Here is a 27015-nt window from a genome sequence, read left to right as displayed (position 1 = left end):
CTTGACGTTTGTTACATCTTGATGCGAACAAGTGGGTCAGCTATCCCCTGCTGTGTCCTAGGAATTGATTCCATTTGTTTCAGCCGATGTTTCTGGAATGCCAGCCAAGGAGTCCTGAGTCCTGAGAGGAACTCCCGGGGATCTCGGGGCCCTTCTGTTATGTCTGTCAGTCCTGTCTAGAAAGCCCACAGCCCTTCCATCTTGGCCAACAGAGAAGTTTCTCCAACAAAGTGCCCAGCGCGAGGGGAGCGGGGGGGGGGGTTGAGGGCACGTCCCTGCCACCACAATCCTATAGGAGGAAAAGGGCATCTCTCGGGGCTCCTTGGTGAGAACTGCAGCTTCCTCGGCTTGGCCCAGATCTCACTGTCTCGTCCTTCCCCAGGGTCAGGGCTACCATGAGAGTCCATGCCTGTGGCCAGCAGGGGGTCATGCTGGAAGGCGGACTTGGTCCAAGCACCCCTTAGAGGCTGAAAGGGATGAAATCTCTGCAGGGCTGCGCGGGGGCTTGTGCTGCAGGGAGGGAGGGGCTGGCAATGAGAAATACCAAGATGGGTCACGTCACCAGCCCTGAGGGAGCTCAGAGGCTCAGAGGCATTGAGCACCAGTTGGGAACTGAGGCGCCTCGGGGAGAGGAGGGCAAAGCCTGTCACACGAGCAGGTGGTCAGCAAGGTCAGGGAAATACCCTCGCGGCCTGACTCGAGCCCAAGTGTCTGGGCGGACTCGGCGAGTATGCAGCGGGCCCAAGGGGTGGGGGGCAGAGGTCTGCTCTGGGGGCTCCTATCTTGTTTTCTCACTGGCCTCGTGAAGAATTCTCTGTTTCAGAAAGACCCCAGATGGGCCCGATTAGCCAGGGCCAAGGCTAGCACGGCATCCGGGTGCTGGGGACCAATGACAGCCCCAGAATCGTGCCGACACCTTCTCAGTCCCATCAGAGGGAACCGCACGGGACGTGACCGGGAGACCTGTCAGCACCAAGCCGGAACACGGCGGCGAGCAGACTGACACACAGCATGCAGGGAGCGAGCGTGGAAGTGGGCGAGGGCGCCCGAGTACCAACCTGCAGCTCTCGGCCCGCTTTGCATTCTCTAACTCCTGAATCTGCCGCTCAGCCACCTGGAGCTGCTGCCTGAGCTTCTCCATTCCCAATTGACCTTCGGAACTGGCCTTCCAAAGCCCATCGAGCTGCAAGAGCTTCTGCTGGGTGGCCTCCAGCTGTGCCGTGGCATTGGCCAGGGCCTGGGCTTGCTGACTACTCACGGCCCGCAACCCGTCCAGGTGCTTTACCTTCGTCTCCGCCTCCTGCAGCTTGTTCAGGGCGTCCTCCATCTCCACCAGGTGCTGGTCCTCGATCTGGTCGAGCTTGGCCCGTGCGGCCTCCAGGCTGTTCTTCTGCTCCTGGGCCGTCCTGAACAGCCGCGACCTGAGCGTCTTCAGCTCGGAGGCGTGTGCTGCACGCTCAGCCGCCTGCTGGGCCTTCAGGCTCTCCACCTCCTGCTGGTACTCGAACTGTAGCCTCTCGATCTGCATCTTGAGCTCGGCCAGCTCGGCCGCCTCAGCGCCCACGCCCTGGCTCACGGATGCCTTCGGCTCGCCCATGGCCTGTTGGTGCGGGGTGATGGCCGTCTCCAGCTTGGACTTCCACAGGGCGATCACGTCCGCATTCTCCTTGTTGGCATGGTCCAGCTTGGTCCTCAGGCACTCGTTCTCCTTGGCGAGCTTCTCAGAGGCCGCCTGCAGGGACTTCACCTCCATCTGGTGGGAAAACAAAATTTCCATGAACTTAAAACAGGAAGGAAAAGAAGCAGAAATAGAAATTTGTCTTTTTCAAACTGACTCTTTGCTTCGTCTTGTTTTAAGGAAAACCTTCTAAAAAATGGGGTTCTAAAGGATTTGATTTGTGCTGCTCGACTGAAAATCAAAGCTGAGGCAAAGGCATAGACCCGACTGTCAGAACGAGAGAAAAACGCTCATCAAGAACAGCCTCCAGCCCCAAGGAGCAGAGATGTGTCAGCCAGGCCCTGCCAGGTGCATGAACCCAGGTATCCCTGTCTGATTCGGAGTCTCCAGCAGAAGTGGTCCCGGCGGGGTTGGCCAGGCTGCCCCGCATCCTTGCCTGCACCCTGCAAGCCTCCGGGACCTGCCCGGGCTTTACCTCCAGGTCGCCTTTGGTGATGGACTCCTCCTCGACTCGGAACTGGAGGTCTTCCACTTTCCTGTGGGGGAGAGGGAGACGTTGTGAGGGGCGTCACTGCTGCGCCCCAAGAGGGCCACCATCTTGTAGATGCGCCTGACCCAGCCCCCGGCTCCACACACAGGAGGGCTGAGAGATTCGGGGAGGGCCAGAGCGAGAGTCCAGCAGGCAGGGCGTTTGTCTTGCACGTGGCCGACCCGGGTTCAATTCCCAGCATACCACTGTGGACCCCGAAGCAATGCCTGGAGTAATTCCTGAGTGCCGAGGCAGGAGTAACCCCTGAGCATCGCTGGGTTGACCCAAAAAGAAAAAAAAGAAAGTCAGCGAGTCCCCTCAACTTCGAGCACTGGGTGGGACCCGCAGGCTACAGGAGGAAGTTAGGCCGAGCCAACACCAGGTGCAGTGTCATATCAACCCTTTCTGCCTCGCAGCTAACAGAGGTGGTTAAAAACTGACCCGCGGCGCCTGCCAGTCCCTCCCAGCCAGCGCCTGTCCCCACATCAGGACAACAACTGAGCCCCTGGGGGAGAAGCAGCCAATGACTCGGGGGCGGGGGAGAGGGGGAGGCGGGGGGGGAGGGGCTCCCAGTGACTGTCGAGTTGGCATGTGGAGCTGAGGGGCTGAGCCAGGCACTCGCAGTGCCCCTGGGCACCACAATGCCGGGAGCCCACCTGAAAAGGCGGTCTCGGCCAGCACCCCGTGTCCATCTGTCTGCAGCCAGGCCTCAGCCCCGCGTCCGTCTGTCTGCAGCCTGGCCTGAGCCCCATGTCTGTCTGTCTGCACCCCGGCCTGAGCACCACATCCATCTGTCTGCAGCCTAGCCTGAGCCATGTCTGTCTGCTGTCGTGCCCCATGGGTACTGTGGGTTTACTCCTGCCTGGGATTTCACCACAGGGACTCCCACAGGGCCCCACTGGGTTAGGACAGTTCCTTGCCACCCAGCACAGGCCTCCTGAATACCAGGCCAGGTGGACACAGCAGGGAGGGCCGGGGGTGGCTTGGCTCCACTGAGTTCCGCCCCCAGTCCTCCCGGTGAGGCCGTGCTCAGGACTGGGCACCCGTTGGTTTCTGGTTCTCACAGCCCTGGAAGGCCAGGAGTGCCCCACCCGAGGGAGCCCCCAGCTCCGGGCACGGCCTCACCTCTTCTCCTCCTCCAGCTGGTTCAGCAGCTCCACCTTCTCCCAGTCGGCCGCTTCCAGCATGGCCCACAGCTCGTCGTTCTTGGCCTCCAGCTCCAGGACGTGCTGTAGAGGCAACGGCGCGTGAGTGGCCTCGCCCGCCCCAACAGCCCTCTGTGGGCTATCACCACGGCAAGCTGAATGCATCTCCCACCTAAGCTACGGCATTTCTGGAAGGCCAGAGGGGAACCACACCACGAAAGCACCGGCGTGGACAACTCGGCACTCCCTAAACCCCCACAGGGCGAGCAGAAGGGGCATGCAATCAAACCACGCGCCGCAACGACGGCAGACGGGGACCCACGGCCTCTGCCTGCACCGCCTGCACCAAGCTCGCACCCAGCCTCTACCGCAGGCGTCTCTCGGCCCCGGCACTGCCGTCTGCACAGACGTCACCTGGTCGTGCCCGTTCCGGCCAGGGCCAGCTCCTGCTCTATCTCCCCCATGTGGCTCGTGGCCTTGGCCACCTCTGCCCGCTCTAGGTCCTGCTCGGCCAGCAGCTTCTCAATGTGCTGCTGCTTCTCCTTCAGCGCCTACTGGAGGGCGGTGGTGCCAGAGATCTTGTGGGCGTAGCGGGAGGAGGTTTCCGGCAACTGCAAAGGAAAAAGAGACGTGAAGGGGATGGGGCCGGCCGACACGGGCATGCACGCGGTGATCCTCGGCAAAGCACATGGAGCAGTGCTGCATCCTTGCATATGGGCCAGCGACTCTCAGCAGAAACGTCATGAAACCTTCCCGAAGATCCTTGGACGGGACCTGGGCTCCACTGACCTCGGGCCTCGTGGGAATCCAGAGACTCTTCTGCAGAGCCGGAGGCAGCCCCCTCCACAGCCCGCTCTGGCCTGAGCTTCCTTAAGGATGAGCCCTTGGCTTGATCTTGAGGCCAGCTCTAGCATCTTCAGCCTTGCAGGTCCGTCAGGGTCTCCCTGGGCAGCCTGTCCCTTCTCTCTTCCTCTTCCTTCCAGCTCACCTCGCTCTCCCGGGCACCCGCCCCATGCCTGAATAGCAGTAACCAGAGACTCTTGTCTCTGGGAATGGCCCCGTGCCCCTGGGGGTCACTGGGTGTGACCCTATAAAAGACCCCTGTGCCATCTGCCTTCGAAAATGGAAGATGAGAGGCTAGAATGATAAAGTTGCGGGAAAGGCGCTGGCCTTGCACGCCGCTGAACCGAGCTGGATAACAGGTACCCACCCCATAGGGTCCTGAGCCCACCAGGAGTGACTCCTGAGTGCAGAGTCCAGAGTAAGTCCTGAGTATTGCTGGGGCATGGCCAGAGTCCAGGGGAAAAAAAAGGAAAAAGTGGTGGGTTCGAATGTGTGAGGGCTCACGCCCAGCGAGCAGGACAGCAAGGGCAGCTCAGGGAAAGACCAAGCACAAAGGGAAGGAGAGAAGAGGCAAAGACAGTGAGGAGGGGAGGGGAGTGGGCTGAAGGGCTGCGGGGACCGGGGGTCCTGTCCGTTCTATCCTGGGCTCGTGGTTGCTCATGGTCGCTCTGCAGACCCAGATCCCTCTCTGCACAACGGCCCCTGCAGGAGGGGACAAGGCGGGACCTGATCTTCATTCTTCGGGCACATGGTGGCGGGGGCTGCAGCGGCGATGGCCAGGACTTCCGCTCCTTCTGCCCGGCCATCCCTGTTCCATCGCCCTGCTGCGGTCCAGTCGCAGGTTCTCTTGCCGCTTCCCCGCATCATCTGAGCTGCTGCCAAACGCCTCCTGACCGACGGGCCCAGTAGGGCCCAGGCTGTCCACTGCTGCTTTGCCTGCTGGGAGCTCTCGAGCCACCTGGTTCTGTCCAGAGAGCGGGATCATCCTTGCCTGTGCGTAAGGACCTGGCCGTGATTTCCCGATACACTTCAAGTATATCTGGTCCGATTAAATGCCCTCCCCAGGGCCAAAGGGTCTGTTGGGGGGGGTGGGGGAAGGTGCTTGCAGAGGTTCAAGATCCAGCACCATCAGGAGTGACCCTACCCCCCAAGCAGAGAGCCAGGAATAAGCCCTGAGCACCCCTGGGTGTGGCCCCAAAACCAAATAATAACTAAAATTTCTAGGAGCACACGAGCTCTCGGGCCAGCCATGTGCAGTGCTCCCGGGAACTGCAGTCAACTCGGATTTCAAGGGGTGGCTGGGAAGAGCTTGCCAGCCTTGGGGGTCTAACACCAAGACCCGGGCTCAACCCCCCTCCACTGGGAGCAGCCCCCAAGCACCACGCCTGGAGTCCCTGAGCACTGCCAGGTAAACCCCAAAGAGCAAAAATAAAAACTAAGAAAGGCGGGCGGCGGTGTTCCCTGAGCCTCCTGGCCTGAGCGGGTGGGGCAGGCCAGACGCACGCGCTTCCTGGGCCCGAGACAGCTCCCTGAGGAAACCAGCACAGGAGCGATGGGCTTCTTTCAGCCAACTATGGAGACGAGACTGTGAGGTTCAGGCGCCGGAGCAGGGAGAAAGCAGCACCCCTAGCATGGGGGGAGGCGCGTGCTGAGGGGCTGGGCAAGGTCGGGGCCACGAGCTGAACTCAGGATGCTGATGCCAAAGCCTCTGCCCTGCGCGTGGTTTGTGAGGCCCCAGGCTCCATCCCAGCAAGGCCAGGCCTTCTGTGGGAGCCTGGTACCTCAGAAGAGCAACTCAGCCAACAGACGAACAGGGAGGCCTCCACAGGGCACGCACGGACCCGTGTGCATGTATGTATGCGTGCATGTATGTTCCGGTTGGCATATCTACATGCACCTGTGTGCATGCGCGCGTTGCGTTTATGCATGTATGTGCCTGTGTGTGTATACCCATAAGCCTGTGTATATACGGTATGCACTACGTGTACATGTATGAGTGACTGTGTGTATGAACGCTTGTGTGTGCACTTATGGAATTATGTTGTCGAGGTATACTTCCGTGAAGTCACACAGAATCTTTCTATATTCCTGTCATAGACGCTAACGGTGATGTTCAGTTTAGGAGTGAGCTCCACCCTGCATAAAGATATGCAAGGCAGGGGCCGAAGAGCTGGAGAGCGAAGCCCCAGCGCTGCCCAGGCTCAATCGCGGAGGCCCGCCAGGAATAATCCCGAGCACAGAGGTGGGAGAAAGCCCTGAGCTCTGCCAAGTGTCACCCCAAAACAGAACAAAACAAGATAGCGGGGGGAGGCTGGAGATATGGCTCAGGCGTAGGGCTCTTGCTTGGAGGTGGGAGGCCCCGGCACAACCCCAGCACTGCAAACAGCCCCTTGAAGCACTGTAGGGTATGGCCCACAGTCAAGCAGAAAAACAAAACCAAATTCCACAAATGTGCTGGCTCGCGAGGGAAGGAGAGGGGCTTCTGAGTCTGCTCTCCTCCTAAATGGTGAGGCGAAGGAAAGGAGGAGTCGGACGTGAGGATGCACGTGGGGCAGGGAAACCTGGTGGTGGTCGAGCAAGACAGGACTGGCCCCAGGCCTGTGCCCACGGCACGTGGCCTCCTGGCTCCCGTTCCCGTGTCATCTGTTTTGTATCTTCCGTTGCACACACACTCACTCCCTCCTCTTCCGCATCGAGGGTCAATGCACGGAGCAGAGGCGGCGGCAGGAAGCGCAGCCCCCAGCAAAGCCAGCCCCCCGGGACACCCTCTCCATCGTGGGCCCGTTTCCCTGTGGACAATATCTCAGGGCACCCTTGCATATTCAGACACACTTTAGTGTTTATGACTCAGATAGACGTGAGGGGAGAAGCCACGAGGCCCCAGCTTTGAATTGCGGCACCACAATGGACAGAAGTCGAGGCCACTCTGCATGTGGACAGCGGTGCAGAGGGACAGGAGGGAGCAGGGAGAGACGGAGAGAGCAAAGAAGCAAGATGAAGGGCCAAGCGTTCCCCAGAGTCTCTGGGCCCTGCTCTGACCCTCAGGCGCCCCCTTCAGCTACCCCACTTCATCCCTAAGGTGGCCTGAGGCCAGAGAGGAGCCCTGAGCACCCCAGGAAAGGCCGATCCCTGCTCCTGTCACTGGTGGTGGCTGGGAAGCCACTCGCCTGCCACCCGGAGCTGCTCAGCCCACGTGCTCCTGCTCCGCCTCTCGCCCCTGGGGCTGTGGGAGTCTGTGGGGGCCCGAGCACCCCGCAGTGGTGGGGGGCTGCTTACTAGTCCCGTGCGGCCGGGTCTGCTGCTCTCGAATGAGGCCCCGGAGCTGACGGAGCTGAGCGAGGAGGCCGAAGGGCTGCGCTTCAGGCTGGCGGGGGTGGTGGCCATCACATGCCTCACGGCGGCCACCTTGCCCTTGGCCGGCGTTGTGGACGGGAAGCCGATCTTGGTGACTTTGTGAATGGGAGCAAACAAGCCATACTTGGGCTGACACTGGAAGTACCTGCGGACAACGAGGAGGGGGGGACAAAAACACCTTCGGCAAGAGACACAAGCGCCGACCCAGAAGTCCACTGAGTCCCACAGTCTCACACCCCCACAAACGAACACGCTCCCACAGCCCCACATGCCCACACACTCACACCCCAACAAACAAACTCACACACGCACCCCAAACAACACTCCCACACTCTCACACTCCCACCCCAATAAACACACTCACACTCACACCCCAACCAACACTCCCACATTTCCACAGCGCCACACTCACACTCACTCCCCAACAAACATCATACCCTCCACCAGCCCACACTCACACACACTCACAACCCAACAAACACACACACACCCCAACCAACACTCCCACACATAAACACCACAACCAACACACACACTCACACCCCAACCAACACTCCCACCCTTCCACACTCTCACAGCCCAACAAGCACACTCACACCCCAACCAACACTCCCATACTCTCACACTCCCACCCCATCAAACACACACACTCACACCCCAACAGACACTCCCACATGTCCACAGCCTCACACTCACACACACTCACTCCCCAGAAACACACATACTCACACCCAAACCAACACACACTCACACTCACACCCCACCGACACTCCCACACCCACACACACTCACACCCCAACCAACACTTCCACACACCCACAGCCCCACAGTAACACACACGCACACCCCAACCAACACTTGCACGCTCTCAAACCAACACTGACACGCTCTCATTCCCCCACAAACACGCTCACACCCCCACCAACACTCTCATGCCCATGCCCCCACCAACACTCTCACAGCCCCACACTCACACGCTCACATACACACTCCCTCATACATTCACACCCACACTCGCTCGCATGCCGCCCACCCCAACCACGCAAACCAAGGGCGATTCCAAGCAGCCTCCCCGGCATCTGAAGGGTGACAGCAGGCCCGGGGGGGTTCCTGCGGCCCGAGCACAGCTGCATATGGGGTCCCCAGGCTGTACCCACATCCCTGCAGGGTCCCCGAGTGCCACTGGAAGTGGCCCCGCCTAAGAACCAAGTGAAGTGGCCTGCAGTCCCCTCAGCGCCTCCCGGGCACCGTGCATGGCCCCAGGCTGTCTGGGGGAGCAGGGGGACCCACCTCGTTCCGGCCACGGCACCATCGTTCTTGCCCAGTGGCTTGTCCAGCTCTATGCCGCACCAATCCCCCTTGGCGAAGTCCGTCTCCCCGAGGAAGCGCACCACACCGGCCTCCATGCCTCCCACCTGCCAGAGGGATGGAGGGACGTGGGTCAGGCACCCTGAACTGCGCACAGTGCCCCCACCCCCGCAAACGAACATTCTGGCTTCAGAGTCGGGATTTCCTGAAGAAACCCCAAAGGTCAAAGTGCCATTTCCCCCCGCAACCCCTACAGGGTGAGCAGACGCTGCTGCTCAGTATCCATGCAAGGCAGCGGCATTCACACCCACTCGCTGTCACAGGTGGCCTGGCTGACCACACCCCCGGGAATCTCTGACCCAGGCCAGCCACCTGGTGTGGCGAGGGGGTCGCTGCCCCTTGGGTGTGGGAGCGGAGCACTGGCAACCCCACCGCTGGAGAACAATTAAGCCAGAAACCAGCTAAAGGAAAATGACTGTTCTCGTATCTTAGCAGAGTTCGATTTTCCAGTTCTCCTTCACTATGCCTTGGCTTGACGCTTGGCTCCCGGGACACAGAGCAAAACAGAATCACAGCGCTGGACACTGACAGGAATGCTGACAAACAGGGCTGGAGCACCGGGGGAAGGGTGCTTTGTGGGAAGGGCACTGGCTTTGTGTGCGACCACCCTGTGACGCCCCAAGCAAAAACATCGAAAACCAGAGAAATAGAACCGATTTCCAACTTTGTTCATTGGTTTTGTTTTTGAGTCACATTCAGAGTGCTCAGGGCTTACTCTTGGCTTGGTGCTCACGGATCACTCCGGGATGTGCTTGGGGGACTGTACATGGGACCAAGACTTAAACCCCGGGTCAGAGGCGTGCAAAGCATGACCCCTCCCCACGGCATGACCCCTCCACCCTGTTTTGGCTAAACTGGTAAAACTGGCAGCATCCCCGCACGCATCCATAACGCTGGAAACTGCAGGACCAGGCGTCCCGGCTGCTCGTGCTTCCACCCAAACCGCGAGTCTGGAGGAGCTGATGAACCAGACAGGCGAATGGACAGCCACCCGCGACCTCTGCCCTCGGCATTCACCAGCACCTGGTCCCCGAGCTTCAGCTCCCGCTCCCCTTTCTTGAGGGAGCCGGCCTCAGAGATGTTGGAGATGGACTCGCTGGCCGTCCTGGTCAGGCTGCTGATGTGAGGGGTGGCGGGTGCCTCCATCGCGGGGGACTGGGGCACCTTCGCGGTGCCGGCAAGGGCCGGGGAGGCCGACAGGGGCGGTGTGGCCCAGGCGGCAGGCGCTGGCTGCCGGCAGTTGGTCTCATCGTCGGCCTGCAAGCTCCTACTCAGCTTGGACGGCCGGGTGAAGATGCCCTTCAGCGGCTCGCACTGGAAGTAGCGCACACCCGCCACCGAGCCGTCGTTCTTGCCGATGGGCTCGTCCAAGACGATCCAGGCCCACTGACCAGGGGCAAACTGGGTCTCCCCGAGGAACTGGATGAATCCAGGCTTGTTCCCGTTCACCCAGACTCGTTCCCCGACCTGGAAGTCGCCCACAAACTCCTCCTGCATCTCCGAGGAGGGGGTGCTGGGGGTTTTCTCCCCAGGCACGGTCTTCTCAACGGGAGCAGCCGCTGGAACAGCAGAAAGGGTCAAAAGGTTCAGAAGGGACAGGAAGGGCCTGTGCAGGTCCAGTTAAAGTGTGGTTGGGGGAGAGGGACACCCAGCAGTGCTCGTGGCTACTCCCAGCCAATGACGGGGGCTGCTTGTGGCGAAGCCGTGAAGCAGACGTGCTCACCTACCGCTGCATCCCAGGCCGCAGTCATACTTTGGGCAGCTCAGGGGAAATCTTTGGGTACACCCCGTGATACTACGGACCAAGCCAGGTGAAAGCTCGAACCCAGTGTCTTATTTCTGCTGTGTCCACTGGCCCATCTTCTTTTTCTTTTGGGCGGGGAGCAACCCAGCCAATGCTCAGGGCCTATTTCTGGTTCTCCGTTCAGGGTTACTCATGGTGAGGTTGAGGGTTGAGAGTCACATGGGGTGCCAGTTGCCCTCCCCACTGTACTGTGGCTTTGGCCGGCAATGAGGCCCTCTAGTCCAGGTGAGTCCACCTCCCTAAGCCTGTCCCCAAGTCTGGGCAAGGGAGCTAGCAGTTAGAAGGGAGCGTGTTGGTCGCCTCAGCTGTCATTGGTTGCCGTGACACTAAAGTCACAGAACGTGACACTCGTGTGTGAGAGCTGTCCCCAGAGCCACGGACGTGTCTACAGCTCAGGGAGCCCTTCCCGGGCGAGGACTCGGGATGGGGTTCCCGGGTGGGAATGAGTCTCCGTTGGCCTGGGCTGAGCGCACTTACCGGCCGAGGGTGCCTTCAGGGCCCAGCTCCCATGCTTGAGGATCTTGATGGGGGCCTTCAGCCCGCTGGGCCTCAGCAGACTCATGGTCAGGCGGTCAGACGCTGCCGCGGCCACTACCAGGCCCCGACCATCGAGCCCACTGTGGGGCCTTCTGAGGCACACTCGTTCTCAGGACTAAATCTCTGAAGAGCAGAGGAGAGAGTCTGTCTCAGGGGAGCGACCACAGCAGCTTCCGGAGCCCAGAGAGCTGCCAGTCTGGCACTCGCCACCCCGAGTGCGACCCCCAGTCTCCCGCACAGCCCCCTGAGCCCACCAAGTGTCATTCCTGTGCAAAAACTCAATCCCAAACAGACAAACAAACAACTGCCGATTCGGGGCAAGAGAGCAGAGGGGACAGGTACTAGCCCTGCGGGCAGCTGACCCTCACGCCCTCCCTGCCATCACTCCCACCACCAAACACATTCAGGAGCCAGAAATCATCCCTGAGCACCGCGAGTGTCACTGACCACCTCCCCGTCCAGACACTGACGAGCCGGCAGGCGACTCAGCAGTGATGGCTGGTCTTGTGTGTGCGTGTGTGCGTATGTACATGTGTGAGAGGCCCGCGGTTACACGTAGAAGCTAAGGCAAGCAACAGGCACACTTTTTTCTATGGGCTGAGAACTGCAAGGGAAAAGGACCCAGCAATACTGCGCCAAAGGGGGGCTGGAGAGCGATAGCACAGTGGGAAGGGCATTTGCCTTGCACGCGGCCGACCCAGGTTCGATTCCCAGCATCCCATATGGTCCTCTAAGCACTGCCAGGAGTGATTCCCGAGTGCAGACCCAGGAGTAAACACTGTGCATCACCAGGTGTGACCCAAATAGAAAAAAAAAATTGTGCCAAAGGGGAGCGAAGGAGTTTTCGGCGTTTCCTTCATTCCTTGTGACGCTGCCCAGGTTGGATAACCACAAGCCAGTATTAACTCCATTTCTTAACCCACAGAACTGAGGCAGACAGGTAGATGGGGGAAGCGTCCCCATGGCGATGGAACTCCGAGAAAGTCAACAAAAGCTTCATGGCCACCAAAAGACTACCTGAGTGCACAGGACCCAAGGTCTTGTCAAAATTAACCCACATTATGAGGCCCAGAGCAGGCTGGACCCCCCGAGGGAATAGGAACAAAGGGCAGGAAAGGAATTTCTAAGAGGACCATGGACCACTCAACTCTACCCCCTTGGCAACCACCCTAGCAACGGACTCTAGGTAGCTAGAAACTCCCACCAGGGGCAGCCTGGGGAAATCCCTAGATTAGCCACCTTGAACCAAGGGAGGGCGTTCATGTGTGCCCGAGCCCAGGTACTGCTCTTGCCTATGAGGTCCATCATGTCACAGGCTTCTCCCCTCCAGAGGTGTGGACTTTCAGACCGAATGCAACCTAGCAACATAACATGTTCAGTGGCTTTCTGCACCTCTGGAGAAGCCGCACTCTCTCTCGAGCGTGTTACTCCCTCCCTCCTTCCCCTTCCTAAAGGCCTCCAAATAAAATGTTTCTGCTTCATGCTCATCTCCTGAAATGCTTTTCTGCGAGGAGGACAAAGGCCCGGGGGCCTGTGGAGGTCGAGGATCGACTCCCTTTCCCTGAAAAGGGCAACCCCTCACTCCGGCCCAAGACCCCGGGAAGGCCTAGTGGGCGTCGTGGGGCTGGCGGGGCTCATTGCACTCAGCAGTGCCAGCGCTCCAGCCAGTCCCGGGGGAGTGATATCTTCTCCTCTGCTTCTCATCAGCCCCCCATGAGGGCCCACTGACTTCACAGTCATTCCATATTTCAATAGAGAAGTCCGCAAGGGGCAGAGAGGCAGGACAGTGGGGAGGGCACTTGCCTTATATCCAGTTGTCCTGGGCTCAATCTCCGTCAGCACAGGGACGTTAGCCGGCCAGGTCACCCCTGGGCACAGCCAGATATGGCCACCCCACCCCACCCTGCCCCACCCCACCCAAAAATATATATATAACTAGTAAAAAAACTTAAACTAACTAAAGATTAAAAACTATCATACACTAAAGAACTGTTAGAGAAAAAAGCTGCCCGCACGCGGGCAGAAAGCCCAGAAACTCAGATTCACCTGTGCAACACTGCACTCGCAGCTGCAGTACTGAGCTCTGCCAAACAGGCTCGTGCCAGTCTCGTGGAGAGACTGAAAATGGCAGTTGGAGTCTAGAATTTTCTGAGGTAGAAGTAGAATTCAGCAAGGAGGAGGGCATCATGGGCCATTCTTAAAGGGGCAGGCGCCACCCTTCGTGATGTCAGTGTCTGGCTGAGGCTCCGGAGGGCTGCCCGGCAGACGTCAGCACTACATGGCCAACGAGCCTCTGGTCCCTGCGGGGCCCAGTTCTGGATCCCCGGGCCCTGTGAAAGTGGTTTCAGAAAACTTTTGACAAATGTTTGTCAGTTACAGATCTCCAACTGAGGTCATTCAGCATCCCGCGAGTGGGACCTGGACCCAGTGACCCTGCCCAGGGCCCTCCTCAGGAGCCGGGCCAGGAAATCTGTGAGCCGGGGTGGGGGGGCGAGCGGGAGGGGCAGAGCGACAGGGCAGAGGCCCTGAGTTCGACCCTGACAGCCCTGCTCTCTGTGACCCCAGTGCTGTGAGCAACACCGGCCGCACCGTGGCCAGGGAGTGGCCCAGCCCAATAAGGCCTGAGAGCTGTACAGAGGAGTATGGCCTGGCCTGCTCCGGATGGGAGCACAAGCTGAATGAGTGCGAGTCCCCTCGAGGATGAGTGAGCGGGAACCGGGGAGTGGGGGGGAGGTGGGGATGGCGGAGTGACCTAACCTGGGGGCTGAGGACGGGACATCTGACGGTGCTCAGGGCTGACTCTGATCCAGTCATGGGAGCTCATCCTGGCAGGACCTGGGTGGGAAGGGACATACAGGGTGGGGTGGGGTCAGCCACAGGCAAGGCAGGCTCCTTGGCCCTGGGCTACCCTTCCGGGCAAGGATACCTATTTTCTTTCTTTCCTTTTGTTTTTTGGGACACTCAGCAGTGCTCAGGGTTACTCCTGGGTCTGCACTCGGGAATCACTCCTGGCGGTGCTCAGGGGAACTATGGGGTCAGCCATGCAGCAGGCAAGCGCCAAGTCTTCATGTCAAGGTGCCCACGAAACACAGTGTGCAACAAGGGACTCTGCAGAGAACGTCAGGGCCGGCAAACGCTACTTGGAAATCAATCAATTCTGAAAAAACACAAAAAGATGCAAAAGGAGGGGCTGGAGTGAGAGCACAGTGGGGAGGGGTTTGCCTTGCTCACGGCTGACCAAGATTCGATCACCAGTCCTGAGCACTGCCAGGAGTAATTCCTGAGTGCCACGTCCGGCGCTGCGGGGCAGAGCCAGGGGAGGGCCGTCAGGGTGAAATCAGCACTCAAGTCACACAGGGTTCGTCATTCAGGAGATGGCATGAATGCGTGCGTTTATTCAGAGCATAAGTACAGACTTAAGTATGTTTCCACAGCCCACCCAAAAGAAGGAAAGGGGATGGGACGTGGGAAAGTGGGTGGGACAATGAGCAGAGCCATGCACTGTTGGTCAGCCACCTGGTGACCCTTTCGGCATAATGCTATTGGTCAGAACGACCTGCTTTGATATAGCTTTGACATAAGTGCAAAGATTGTGCTGTTCCTCATACACCATTTACAAATCATTTACGAGGGTGCATTTTCCCCAAACTGAAACCTCCTGTACTGGGAAGTTGCCCAGCTTTGAGCAGGACAAAGGGGGAATGAAAAATCAAGCATTCTTTTACTTGGTCAGTAGGCAACACTGAGCATCACTGAGTGTGACCCAAAAAGCCAAAAAAAAAAAAAAAGAGAAAAAAACAGCGCAAAAGAAAATGTGTTTGAGCCTCACTGTCTCCCTGAGACTTGAGCACTCAATGCTGTGTGTGAGCCTAGTAGAGTCTCCGGCCTGAACAAGCCCCCACCCCCCCACCCCCATGCTCCTGTGTTTGGACCCTGACCCTAAATCCTGTGATGGGACCACGTGTGTCCATGACAAAGACGCTAGCAGGCTCACGCCCTGGAACGTCCCTGCTTCACACAGGCGTGGCACACGGGTCCTGGCCTGCTAGCGGCCGGCAGTGATTCAGCAGGAAGCAGAAGTGTGAGCCTGAACGTGGGTCAAGTCCGTTCCTTCAGCTTGGAGGGGAGGAATGTACAAGAGGGGGTTTTGAGCACTGCCTCACAAGCAGGAGGTTCTGAATCCAAGCCCCCGGGGTCAACCGTGCACCTGGCACAAAGCCGGCACAAACCCGGCAGCTCTGCTGTCCCAGCACCACGCAGGAAAGGGGGTGACCCCAGGGGGAGGGCCACCGAGAGAAGAGGGGGACACCACAGAAAGGAGGAGTGAACACAGGGCAGGAGTTGAGGGCTGCAGGGCCAGGAGCACCGGGCAGAGAGCAGCCCTGGGGAGCAGGAGGACACGCGGGCGCCCTTGTCACTGGCCACTCGAGGCAGTCGCACAAGCCGTGTGCAGACCCACGAGGCTGACAGGACGTCAGGGACGGGGAAACCCCAGCAAGGATTTTTCTTTAAGTTTTGGGCCTTGGGGCCAGAAGTCTAGTACAGCGGGGAGGGCATTTGCCTTGCACACAACTGACCCGGGTTCAATCCCGGCATCCCATAGGGACCCCCGAGCACCTCCAGGAGTAAGTCCTGAGTGCAGAGCCAAGAGTGACCCCGGAGCACGTCCAGGTGTGACCCAAAAACAAAACTACAGCAGAGCAAGCCGAAGGGCACGGAAGCTCCGAGCCACGGAAACGCCGAGGTTGCTGCCCACTCGCCCCCGCCCCCCGCCAGGTCAGGCCTGCCTGCGATCAAGGTGCCCGAGTGTCTCCAGACAGGATCTGCCTCAGCGGCTCGGTGCGTCATCTCAGCCTATCACCCAACTCGACTGGGATTGACTCTGGTTATCTCCTTGTCTGGTCATCTTGGGCATCTCAGGGGCCAGCCGCCAATCTCCGTCCTCCCACCTGGCCAGGGCGGGATCAGGTGTCAGCAGCTGGGCCCTGAACACCCCACCTGCCCGTCCAAACACAACGCGAGCCCAAAGGCCAGGCTCGCCCCCAACTCGTAGGACACGACCAAGCTAGGGGCCCCGGAGAGCACTGGGTCGAGGAGGGGTCCCAGAGATCCCCAAATCTCCCTTGATCGACGGCCTGGCCCAGCAATCTGCATCAACCACCGGGCCCAAGCTCTTTGCTTTCCTTCTGCTTGCTGAGCGAAACTTGGAGGAGAGGAACTCCAAACTTTTTTTTTTTTTTTTTGCTTTTTGGGTCACACCTGGCGATGCACAAGGGTTATTCCTGGCTCTGCTCTCACAGGGGTTACTCCCTGCTCTGCACTCAGGAGTTACTCCTGGCTCTGCACTCAGGAGTTACTCCTGGCATTGCTCAGGGGACCATATGGATGCTGGGACTCGAACCCGGGTTGGCCACGTGAAAGGCAAACGCCCTACCCGCTGTGCTATCTCTCCAGCCCCGGAACTCCGAACCTTATATAAAAAACAATGTATTTCACAATGCCATTTCAGCCATTCTGATTGTTGGGGGGTAAATTCTAAGCAATCATGGTGCATCTTTTGTCAAAATAATGAATGTAATCAATGTAGAGAAGAGTTAGTTAGAAATCATTTGCCACATAGGCATTGGGTGGGTGGGAGGTGGGGTATATTGGGGTTCTTGGTGGTGAAAAATGAGTACTGGTGAAGGGTGAAGAAGACGGTGTTTGATCATTGTGTGACCGAGACTTAAATCTGAAAGCTTTGTAACTTTTCCCACAGTGATTCAATAAATAAATATAAGAAGATAGAAAGAAAGAAAGAAAGAAAGAAAGAAAGAAAGAAAGAAAGAAGAAAGAAAGAAAATTATGGAAAAAAATATAAGGTGGAATTCATGCCCAATTCAATCAGCTAATCAGTGGCTGAATAAATAGCAGTACTCCTACATAAAAACACAAACCATGAAACAAAAATCACTGTATCTGTGAGGCGAGTGCATCAGCAGCCTGATGGCGCCTCCACACTTCCAGATACCCCAAAATTGCTGTTGTGCCTTTGGCCAGACCCCAAAAACTTGGGGCAAAGTTTACCAAGAAAGTAAATGGCCAAAAGTTAGGAATGTGGGAAACACACCCACAAATCACCTCCGGCTCAGCTAGATCATTGGAGGCATGGCCTCTCTGGGTCCTGATTGAACTGCTTAATGACCATGATCCCAGAGACTCAGAAAAAATCTCGAAACCCAGTGGCTTTTGGCAGAAATGCGTCTGGTCCCTGCAGTGCTGGGCCCACGGTTTCGTGCCTTGGCCTGTTCCCTCTGGTGGCACGGTGGCCGCCATCCTCCAGAGGCCACTGGACAGTCAGGCTTGGGACCTCAGTAACAAAACTTGTTGGGCCTCACAGGATGGGGGTGGAGCCAGTCCTGTCCTCCCCGTCCTCAAGAGACCCCAAGTCATTGCCCACGAACGGCCTTTCTGGCTCCCGATCAAGCTGCTTAATGACCATGATCCCAGAGACTCATGAGCAATTCTCGGGAACCCAACAGGTTTTGACAGAAATCCCTCCAGATTTAAGTGTTCAAATGTCAGAATTTCAAAATTGTGCGGCCAGTACTGCAGCCACGAAACATCATATGTTATTCATAACCAGCAATAGAAAACAAATTGTCTACTGTTGCCTTTTCAGCAGATCTGAGTGTTGGGGCAAAATCTCAAATAATAATGGTGGGTCTGGTGTCAAAACATTGAATGTGATCAAAGTAGAGAGAGAGTAATGTGGAAATCATCTGCCCCACTGGTAGGGGGAGGGTGTGGGATGGGGATATACTGGGGTTGTTGGGGGTGGAGAATGGGCACTGGTGAAGGTACGGGTGTTTCATTGTATGACCGAGACTTAGACCTGAAAGCTTTGTAACTGCTCTCACGGTGATTCAATAAATAAAATCATAAAAAGTGAAAAAAAAGTAAGGTGGAGTTCATGCACAATTCAATCAGCTAATCAGTGGCTGGATAAATAGCAGAACTCCTACATAAAAAAAAAAAGAGAGAGAGAGAAATCCAGAAAAACGCGGCAAATCTGTACCCCAAGCACACTTCTCCCCAAACGATCCGTTTTCCCCCACCCGAGATAAAGCCGACATGTTATGGGTCACATCCTCCTGCCACTGACCCCCAAAACCCGATGCTCCCTCCTCCCACCCTAGGGACTGATGGCACAAACTCCATCTTTGTGTCACGCCATACATGACACATTTGTCACTAGCACCTGATGACTCATTTCAGAACCTCAACAGAAGCCACAAAGATGGGGAGCACTGCTCAGGGAGCACCATGCAGGGGCTTCTCAGACCTTCCCTCTACCTCTGTCCCCCGCCTGTTCTGGGGAAGATGTATAGACAAATGGCCAGGGGTTGAGAACAGTGGAACCAAGCTGGGAGGAAGCGGGTGCTTGTGTTTTGTTTTCTCTGGTGGCCTCTAACTACGGTTCCTCTTAAGAGACAAAGAAGGCCACAAATAAGCAAACACTCTGACCTCGGTTAGCACCCAACTCTGATTGAACACCAAGATCTGCTCTAAATGAACTTTGAAAGGGCAAGCTAAATATCTTTCAGGGAAGCAAATAACCTTAGGGGATTATCTGCTCTGGTACTAAAAATGGGGGGGAAAAAGTCTGTTTTGTATCTCTTGAAAATGTCAGCTTGACTCAAAGGCAGTTCTATTTCATCCCGCGGTACAAATGCTTCCTCCCAGCTAGAGCTTTGGCTCACGTCTGTCCAGCATTTTCTGGACAGGGAAACACCAGCCCTGGGAGCTGTGGCGTGATGGGCAGCACCACACACCGTTCTATGAGGAAGTTACATAAAAATCAGTCTTTCGTTCCAAACAAAATGTCAGGAGCTGCAGACACAGTTCAAGACTATATATAGCCTGAAGGCACAGGACATATGCAAATGGCATCTATTCAATGTCATCAGCCAGCCCAGTCACCCACCTCACACTGGCATTCAACTTCAAAATATCCAGATAGAGGAAATTGTCACATGTAAGGGGGAAAAATCAGAGTTAGCAAGAGCTCGAAGAGAAGAGCAAGCCGGCAAACAGGACTGAGAGAAGGTGACCGGAGGTGAGGCAGGTCTCTGGCCTAACCCAGGTCCTAGCCCCAGCTGCCCTGCAGAACCTGCCAGGGGCGACCTCACATGCCTTGGAAGACTCACGGGCACCCCACATGCTATAGAATCCCCCCAACGCCCACAGTCGCTCAGTTCTGACTCACACCCGCCCTTCCATGCAAAAGACCCGAAGGAACAAGAATCCCAGGCCGAAGCTTCTAGTATTGGGGCTGGAACGGTAGTGAGGGCATTTGCCTTGCACGCAGCCAACATGGGTTCGAATCCCAGCACCCCACATGGTCCCCTGAGCACCGCCAGGAGTAAATCCTGAGTGCAGAGCCAGGAGTAACCCCTGTGCAACACCAGGTGAAAAAATTAACAATAAAAATATAACACCGTGGAGATGTGCAGACTGGGGGCGGGGTGCAGAGGGAGACCTCCCAAAGAGTGGCCCAGAGTGAGCATAACATCCCCAAAGATTCCGTAGGATGGGTCCGCCAGGTCTGGGGTGCAGCCTCACACTGGAGTCTAAGCCACCCTGGTCAGGATGTCCAAAGAGTCCTCAGAAAAGGACCAGAAACTCTGCATTGGAGCAGAGTAGAGAGGATGATTCAGGGGAAGGAAAGCATTAGGGGGCCTCTTTCGAACTGCTCAGGGGCCCAGGTGACTGTTCAGAGCGGGAATTGTGTCTGCCTGCGGACAGCTAAGCCGGCTCCTGCCCGGCCCTGCCCAGCCCCGAGCACCCAACAAAACATTCATTTTGAAAAACGGCGTATTACTACAGAGACACCTCTAACAACTCCCACCCGGCGAGGCTCAGGGGATACCCCTGGCTCTGCACTCAGGAATTATTCTGGTGGTGCTTCGGGGACCATATGTGATGCCGGGGATTGAACCTGGGTCAGCTGCGTGCAAGGCAAATGCCCTCCGAATGTATATAGCTCCAGCCCTTGCAATTCCTCTTTAAAGCCCCTAGGGTCATAACTGGTGGTGTGTGGGTCCCTCCTGTCCTGAACTCGGGGCTCCCCTGGTGATGCAGGCTCTGGGGCCATCGTGGCTCAGGGCGGGAGAGAAGGCGTGAATGCAGCATCCACGGGGGGATGTGGGGCCCTTGGCTCCGACCTGTCTCGGGTCTGTCTGTTGGGCTGGCCTTGCCCCACCCACGCAGGGCCAGGAGCAACCCTGGGTGTGACCTAGACAGCTCCTATCCTCAGCTGGGCTGACCACGCCGCTTCCTCAACGCTTCCGCACTGCTGACTGGGAAAGGGAGCAGAGAGGCCGCTCCCAGACCTGCAATGGCTCGGATGGAAGGCGAACCCCTAGTCCTGTCACCACAGGGGCAGGCAGGCCCGTATCCTATTACTACACAGGGGCATGCAGGCCTGTGTCCTGTCACCACACAAGGGCAGACAAGCCCCTCCCTGCTTCATGACTGGGGTGCGGAGAGACCATCGGGGGAGCCCAGGAAAGTTCTGGATTCCACAGGCTGAAGCCCAGAGATGTGAGCAAACCCACAGGGAGCTGGGTGAAAGCAGCCCAGAACCCAAGAGAGCCCCAAGTTCTTTCTCTTAAGGTGCTGCTGAGACCAACATGCCGAGGGGAAATGGTGCCCGGAAATCTGGTGATGCACCTGCGTTCTAGAAAGGTCGTGTCTTGAGACCAGCAGCAGCAGTACCACAAATCAACGCACACACCCAGGAAAGCAGGGAAACGCGGTCACATCTCAAACACACCTGCACAAGCTTCCAATGATAGAGGGCGCAGAGGGCGCAGACAGGCACTGGGAGCATTGGGGCCGTGCACGGGTTCCGGCTGACTCCCTGGCTTGGCACTGGGGGTCATACCTGGCGGGGCTTGGGGCACCATATGGGGTGCCAGGGAACGAACCCGGGTCTGCAAGGGACAGGGCAAGTGCCCTACCCACATTACTATCTCTCTGGCCCAGTACGCCGTTTTTAGAAGACATTATCAATCTGATGTGTTTCCCCCTTGCATCTTCCCCTTCATTCCGGTATTTATTTTCCCTTTCCCTCCCTTTCTTGCTGAGGCTGAGGGTCGCACACTCTAGGTGGTGGTCTCCCACTTGGGGGGGGGGGTCCCCACTCGGCCTGCCAGAACTCCAGCCATGCCCAATTTTCCCTATTTCCAGTGAAGAATGTGCCATAGGAAAAACATCTGGTTGAAAACTCAAATAAATCAATGCTTTTGGGTCTACAGATTCTCTTAAGGGCCTCAGCATGGAGAAACCTCACCCCACAGAAGAAAGAGCCAGAGTTCTGGCCCGGGCACCCCTAAGAGCCAACCTGACACTTTGAAAGAGAAATTTTTCAGAAGTGCTCCCTGTCATAAAGATAGTAAACAAAACATATAAAATCATATTTGCAAACAAAACACAACCTTTCAGAAAAAGACAATATTTGAAAAAGAAAAACTCCAGGGGGCCAGATAGATAGTATAGTGGGAAGGTGCTTCCCTGGCATCAAATGTCAAATATGGACCCCTGAGGACCCCCAAGAGTAACCCCTGAGCATCATCAGGTGAGGCCCCAAGCAAAAACCAAAGCAAAGCAAACAAATAAATATGTGCTGAAAATAACCAGTAGGAAACGGGCTAGGACAGGCATGTGGGAGAAACAAAATTTCCCGCACACCCTGCACCCAGCCCTGAGGTCACACTGCAGAACCTCAAGAGTTTGAATGAAAAATGTAAGCAATTTTATTTCTAGAAAATGAAAATGTAAGATGAAAGTCTTCAGGGCTTGCCAAGACTCAATCAAGGGGAAAGGTGAGTCATGGAAACAAAATCACTCACAAAGGGCTAACTGCAAAAACGCAGTGACAGACTTGACTATTTCTGGCTGAAGCGCCCTGCCTTCCACTCTCAAAGCTTCCTCCACAGCCACAGTCAAGTCAGGGTGGGACGGGCACAAGGACAAACATCGAACAGCAGCAGAGAAACACCAGAAATCAACACATTTAAGGACAACTGATTTTTGAGAATTCCGTAAAAGCAACAATTTTAATCCAATTTGTTAGAACAGGAGGGTCTCCATAAGCAAGAGGAGCAGCGGTCTGAGAGACAGCACAGGGGAAGGCGCTGGTCTTGCACGCAGCCAATCTGGGTTCTAGCCCCAGCACCACATATGGTCCCCGAGCAAGCGCAGGAGTGATCCTTGAGCACAGAACCAGGAGTAAACCTTGAGCACTGCTGGGTGTGGCCCAACTCCCATCTCTCCCCAAAAGGAAGAAACTGGACACTTCCAGGAATCACTAAAATGCCAGCGTGAGTGTCCCCATCACAAAAGAGGCAGAAATGAGTGTCAAGTTCAAAGGGCAAATACTGAACTTACTCTGAAGGCGCCCTCCGACTCCATGGAGAGAAGGTCCCCGTCGAAGGGAATGAGGTCCAGGCTGTACTCCTCCCTATGGATGAAGGAGCCCAGGACGCGCAGGTCCTTCAGCCGCTGCTCACACAGCAGGCTACGCCGGGGCACAAACAAAATGTGGAAATCTCTTGTGGGGCCACGTCTGTCTTCACTGCAAGAGAAGGACCGTGCGTTGGCCCGAGGCCCCGACTCGAGGACTGCTCCCTAGGGCCCCACCTGTGCCTGACACACAGTGGGCTCTAAAGAGACGCTTATGAGCTAACCGCCCACTACCGACTCGGCCCAAGTTTCGAGTTTTCCTGCTCTCTTGATGTGATGCTTTTTCTGGAAACCACTGACCTGTGCTCTGCCAAGGGGCAGTGCTGCTTTCTCTTGGGCCATTGATGGGACATGAAAACTCTCAGGGTTGGGGCTGGAGCAACAGCGCAGCGGGTAAGGCGTTTGCCTTGCATGCGGCCGACTCGGATTCGATTCCCAGTTCCCAGCATCCTATATGGTCCCCTGAGCACCACCGGGGGTAATTCCTGAGTACAGATCCAGGAGTAATCCTTGGGCATTGCCGGGTGTCACCCAAAAAGAGGAAAAAAAACCCAAAAACCTCTCAGGGTTATTGCAATGGACATCTGTTTCTTGCAGAAAAAAAAAATGTTTCTATTTAATCAAGCGATGTCTCTAGGAAAATAAAAAGTTGCTTCACACCGTGCCCGATCTTGCGCAAATACCCCGCATGCTTTTAAGTCCGTCCGTAGGGGCCACGTCGATCAAACGTAATGCAGACTGGGCTGGTGCACTTCCTCCATAGATGCTGCAGCATTAAATTTTAGTCAGCTTCGGCTGACTTTGCTTATGAAATTTGAGCATATGGCATTCAGTACTTGAAAAAGAACCACTAGCTGTTTTTCTTTTGATAAAAAAATCTGGGTCCTTCTACTGAGACAGGCCGGAGCTTCCTACTGTCCTGAGAGAGTGGGTTTCTGTGGTTTGCCCTGCCTCCCCAAGCCCCAACCCACAAAGTTTCCCATTCTCTATTTATAGTTTTTGGGCCACACTTGCAGGTGCTCAGGGATAATTCCTGGCTATGCACTCAGAAGTCACTCCTGGAAGACTTGGGGACCACACTGGGTTCCGAGGATCTATCCTTGTCTGACTGCAGAGTATCCTACTCCTGACCCCCCATTCTCCTCCGACACACTCTCACATCTGTCCAAAGATCCACTTCCTAAAGCGCTGGCAAGCAAAGGTGTCCTGATGAGCACTAAAAGCACTAGAGGAATGATTCCGTATGGACCATGCATCAGCTCTGAGATACCTAAGCACATTTTCAGCAATTATATCCATCAGTTCTAGCCGGGGTCTGACGAAAAAAATGATATTCTTGACATCCGCTGCTTGCAAGCGGCTTCCTTTGAGTGTGAACATTTACTCCACCTCATGTTCCTAGGAAAGTACACATACAAATGGTGAACAGAACCCCTAAAGCTTAGCAGCCGACCCAAACTCGGACATCACTGCAGGCAGCCAACCCGGATTGGATTGCCGGCCTCCCACACCGTCCCCAAACACCACCAAGAGTCATTCCTGAGTGCAGAGCTAGGGGTAAGTCTGAACACTGCCAGGGGTGGCCCAAACAAAACAGACCAACAACAAAAACTCAGGTCTTCTAACACTCCCACTCCAAAGCACAGTAGACTTTAGTGTTGAGTCAGAGAATGCAGGGGTTATGGTACATGCCTGACACATGACTGCCAAATACGCCCCCTGGCACCACAAGGGTCTCAAGCATTGCCATGTGCATCCCAAGAGAGGCCACTGGAGTGGCCTGGGATATCCCTGCCACCACAGCGCCAAGCCTCATCGAACTGCTAAGAATCACCACCAGGAGGTGCCCTGGGGCAGTGCTCAGGAGACCCGGGGCCAGGGAGATAGTACAGTGGGTAAGGTGCTTGCTTTGCATTCAGCTGACTCGGGGTTCTATCCCCAGCACCCCATACTGTCCACTGAGCACTGCCTGGAGTGATCCTAAGTGCAAAGCCAGTAGTAAGTCCTGAGCACTGCCTGGCACAAGCCCCCAAATAAAATTCAAAACCACTTTAGGATAAAAATTTAGATTCCCCAAAGCCAGGTGTATAAATTCAGGCTGAAGTAACCAATCCTGTGTCTGAAAAACTTTGAGCCACATGAAGTAACAATCAGAAGACATGCCGCTTCGTCAAGGAGAAGAGGGGGGTGCACACCCACCCTTGAAAGGTCCACTGAAGGCTCCTATGCTGACCGAGCCCCTGAGATGCTTGTGCCCATGTAGCCGAGCAAATGCGGTGCCCGCAGCTCTCCTTGAGATGGGGACTTTTGTGCTTTCCTTTCTAATGTTGGGATGTGTGTAGGGGCTCTCTCTGTCTTTGGAGAAGCCCACGTTCTCTCCTGAAATGTTACTCTCTCTCCGCTCGTCCTCTTCCTAAAGGTCACCAAATAAAATGATTTTTTATTTCAAATAAATAAACAAAAGGTCCACAGAAGGTAAAACATTTACCACTCATAACAGCGTCAGTGATTCTAAAAACCAGACAGCTCTGCACACCAGTTACTCCAGAAGTGGAACACCATATTACTCTTGCTAGAGTCCAGAATGACAGTTTCAAAAAAATAATAATAACCAAAACCTTTTTACCTTTAGAAGTGAGTACTGTGCAATCAAGTCAAACGGTCCTGTGAGATACTCATCCCAAACTATTGCCTGCGGGAGGGAGAAGCATCCCATTCTTTTAGTAAAAGCGATTTCAGTAACGGCCAATAGCAAACAACAGTCATTTGCACACTCTGGACAAACAAATCTTGCAGTTAGCAATAGCTGACCACACTCATATTCCGTGGCCTGAAGAAAAACAGTGTCAGGGCAAGGGGTGCTCCTGGCCACGGAAGCACATTCACTGTCATCCACAAAGAGTGTGTATGCAGTGTCCTGGGGTCAGACTGGGGTCATGAACCCCGTGGGTGAACTGCCAAGGAAACCGTTCAACCCAGCATGTAACAGGCGTCATATAATCCAGCGTCTATCAAATGAAAACCTCTCGTGTAGGTATCCCATAGGTATCTTAATTCTGAGAGAGTATTTGGAAAGCTGGGACAGTGTCAGGTGTCCCTGAGAGAGTCAGGCCTCCAGCTGACCTTCGCCTCTACCTAGGCGAGGATGGTGTCACTGGGGGCCAGGACGAATGCCAAGCGGCCTGTGAGCATTTCGCCTGTGCGACACCAGGGTCCTTTTTCCTCATTTGGCGTAACTGAATGCGCGAACCGTGGAGGAACAGGCAGCTGGGAGAAGTGGTACCCAGGGTAGCATGCAGCGCCACCCCGCACACGGGGACAGCGGGGAGTGCCTGGACGCGGGGCTGGGCTCCTCCTGCTGAGACTAACTGGAGTCGCCCCTGTTTTCCTTCCCAGAGCCAGGCCACAGGGGCGGGGAGCGCAAAGCCCCCTCTCTCGGGGCTGCCGACACTGGGGGCACCACCGGACCCAGAGGCCGCTGCCCGCCCCGGCCCTCAGCTTGCTGCCCAGGCACATGTCCAGGAACTCGCGCAGCACGTTAAGGTTCACCCCACTGATGGCAAGTGCGGGGCCTTGGCGCCTCTGGGCCCCGCCGCCACGTGACACCGCGTCTCGTGAAAAGAGTGACATCACACCCCCTCATCTCCCTCCATCCCGCTAGGGGCGCCGGGGGTGCCCCACCGAGCCAGGGCACAGGCCGCCGAGACTCAGCGCTCCCAGGGGCTGTACAGACCCCCCCAGACCCCCAGCAGAGCCGGGCACAGCGCTGTCTCTGCTCCCTCCAAGGGACCTTCCCGGGAAGCTGGGGGCGGGGGGACGAGGGCGCCCTGGCGTCATCTCCCCTGCACTGCCAGCTGGCCTTGCGAGGGCATGTTCCCCGCCCCCCACCCCCTGCCCCGGCTCCTGGGAGCGGTCTCAGGGGGTCCTCGGGTTCCCCTGGCCGTCTCCAGGTCCTCCCCAGTGAGGGACCCACCGGCAGCCCCAGCAGGCAGATGAGCGGCTCGCGGCGCCCTCTGCTGTTCGCCGTGCGAACTGCACAGATGCCGGACCCTGACTGGCGCGGGGGTCCCGCCCACCCGCACCCAGCAGCGCCTCGCTCAGGCCCGCGTCCCCGCGTCCCGGGGGTTCCCTGCCCTCCCCGCGGGGAAAAGCCCGTGGCTCCGGAGCCGCAGGAGGGGGCGCTGCCCGCGCAGAGGTCCCTGGGGGGCCTCTGGCCGGATGCCCGAGCTCCGTGGCGCCAGGTGAGTTG

General features: G+C 56.6%; 1 protein-coding gene across 1 annotated transcript in view; it reads right to left on the bottom strand.

Moving 5' to 3' along the window:
- Positions 1-26396, bottom strand: part of LOC130024615 (CAP-Gly domain-containing linker protein 1-like) — a 151000-nt gene extending 124604 nt beyond the window's left edge. Inside the window, 1 exon segment of the mRNA XM_056115318.1 lies at positions 26235-26396. Within this exon segment, the coding sequence (XP_055971293.1) occupies positions 26235-26396 (162 nt within the window).
- Between the last annotated feature and the right edge of the window lie 619 nt (positions 26397-27015).

Source organism: Sorex fumeus, unplaced genomic scaffold (genome assembly GCF_029834395.1).
Source record: "Sorex fumeus unplaced genomic scaffold, SorFum_2.1 ptg000029l, whole genome shotgun sequence".
In the NCBI taxonomy this organism is placed as follows: domain Eukaryota; kingdom Metazoa; phylum Chordata; class Mammalia; order Eulipotyphla; family Soricidae; genus Sorex; species Sorex fumeus.
Note: the sequence above shows the minus strand (reverse complement) of the source record. Positions and strands in the feature narration are given on the sequence as shown.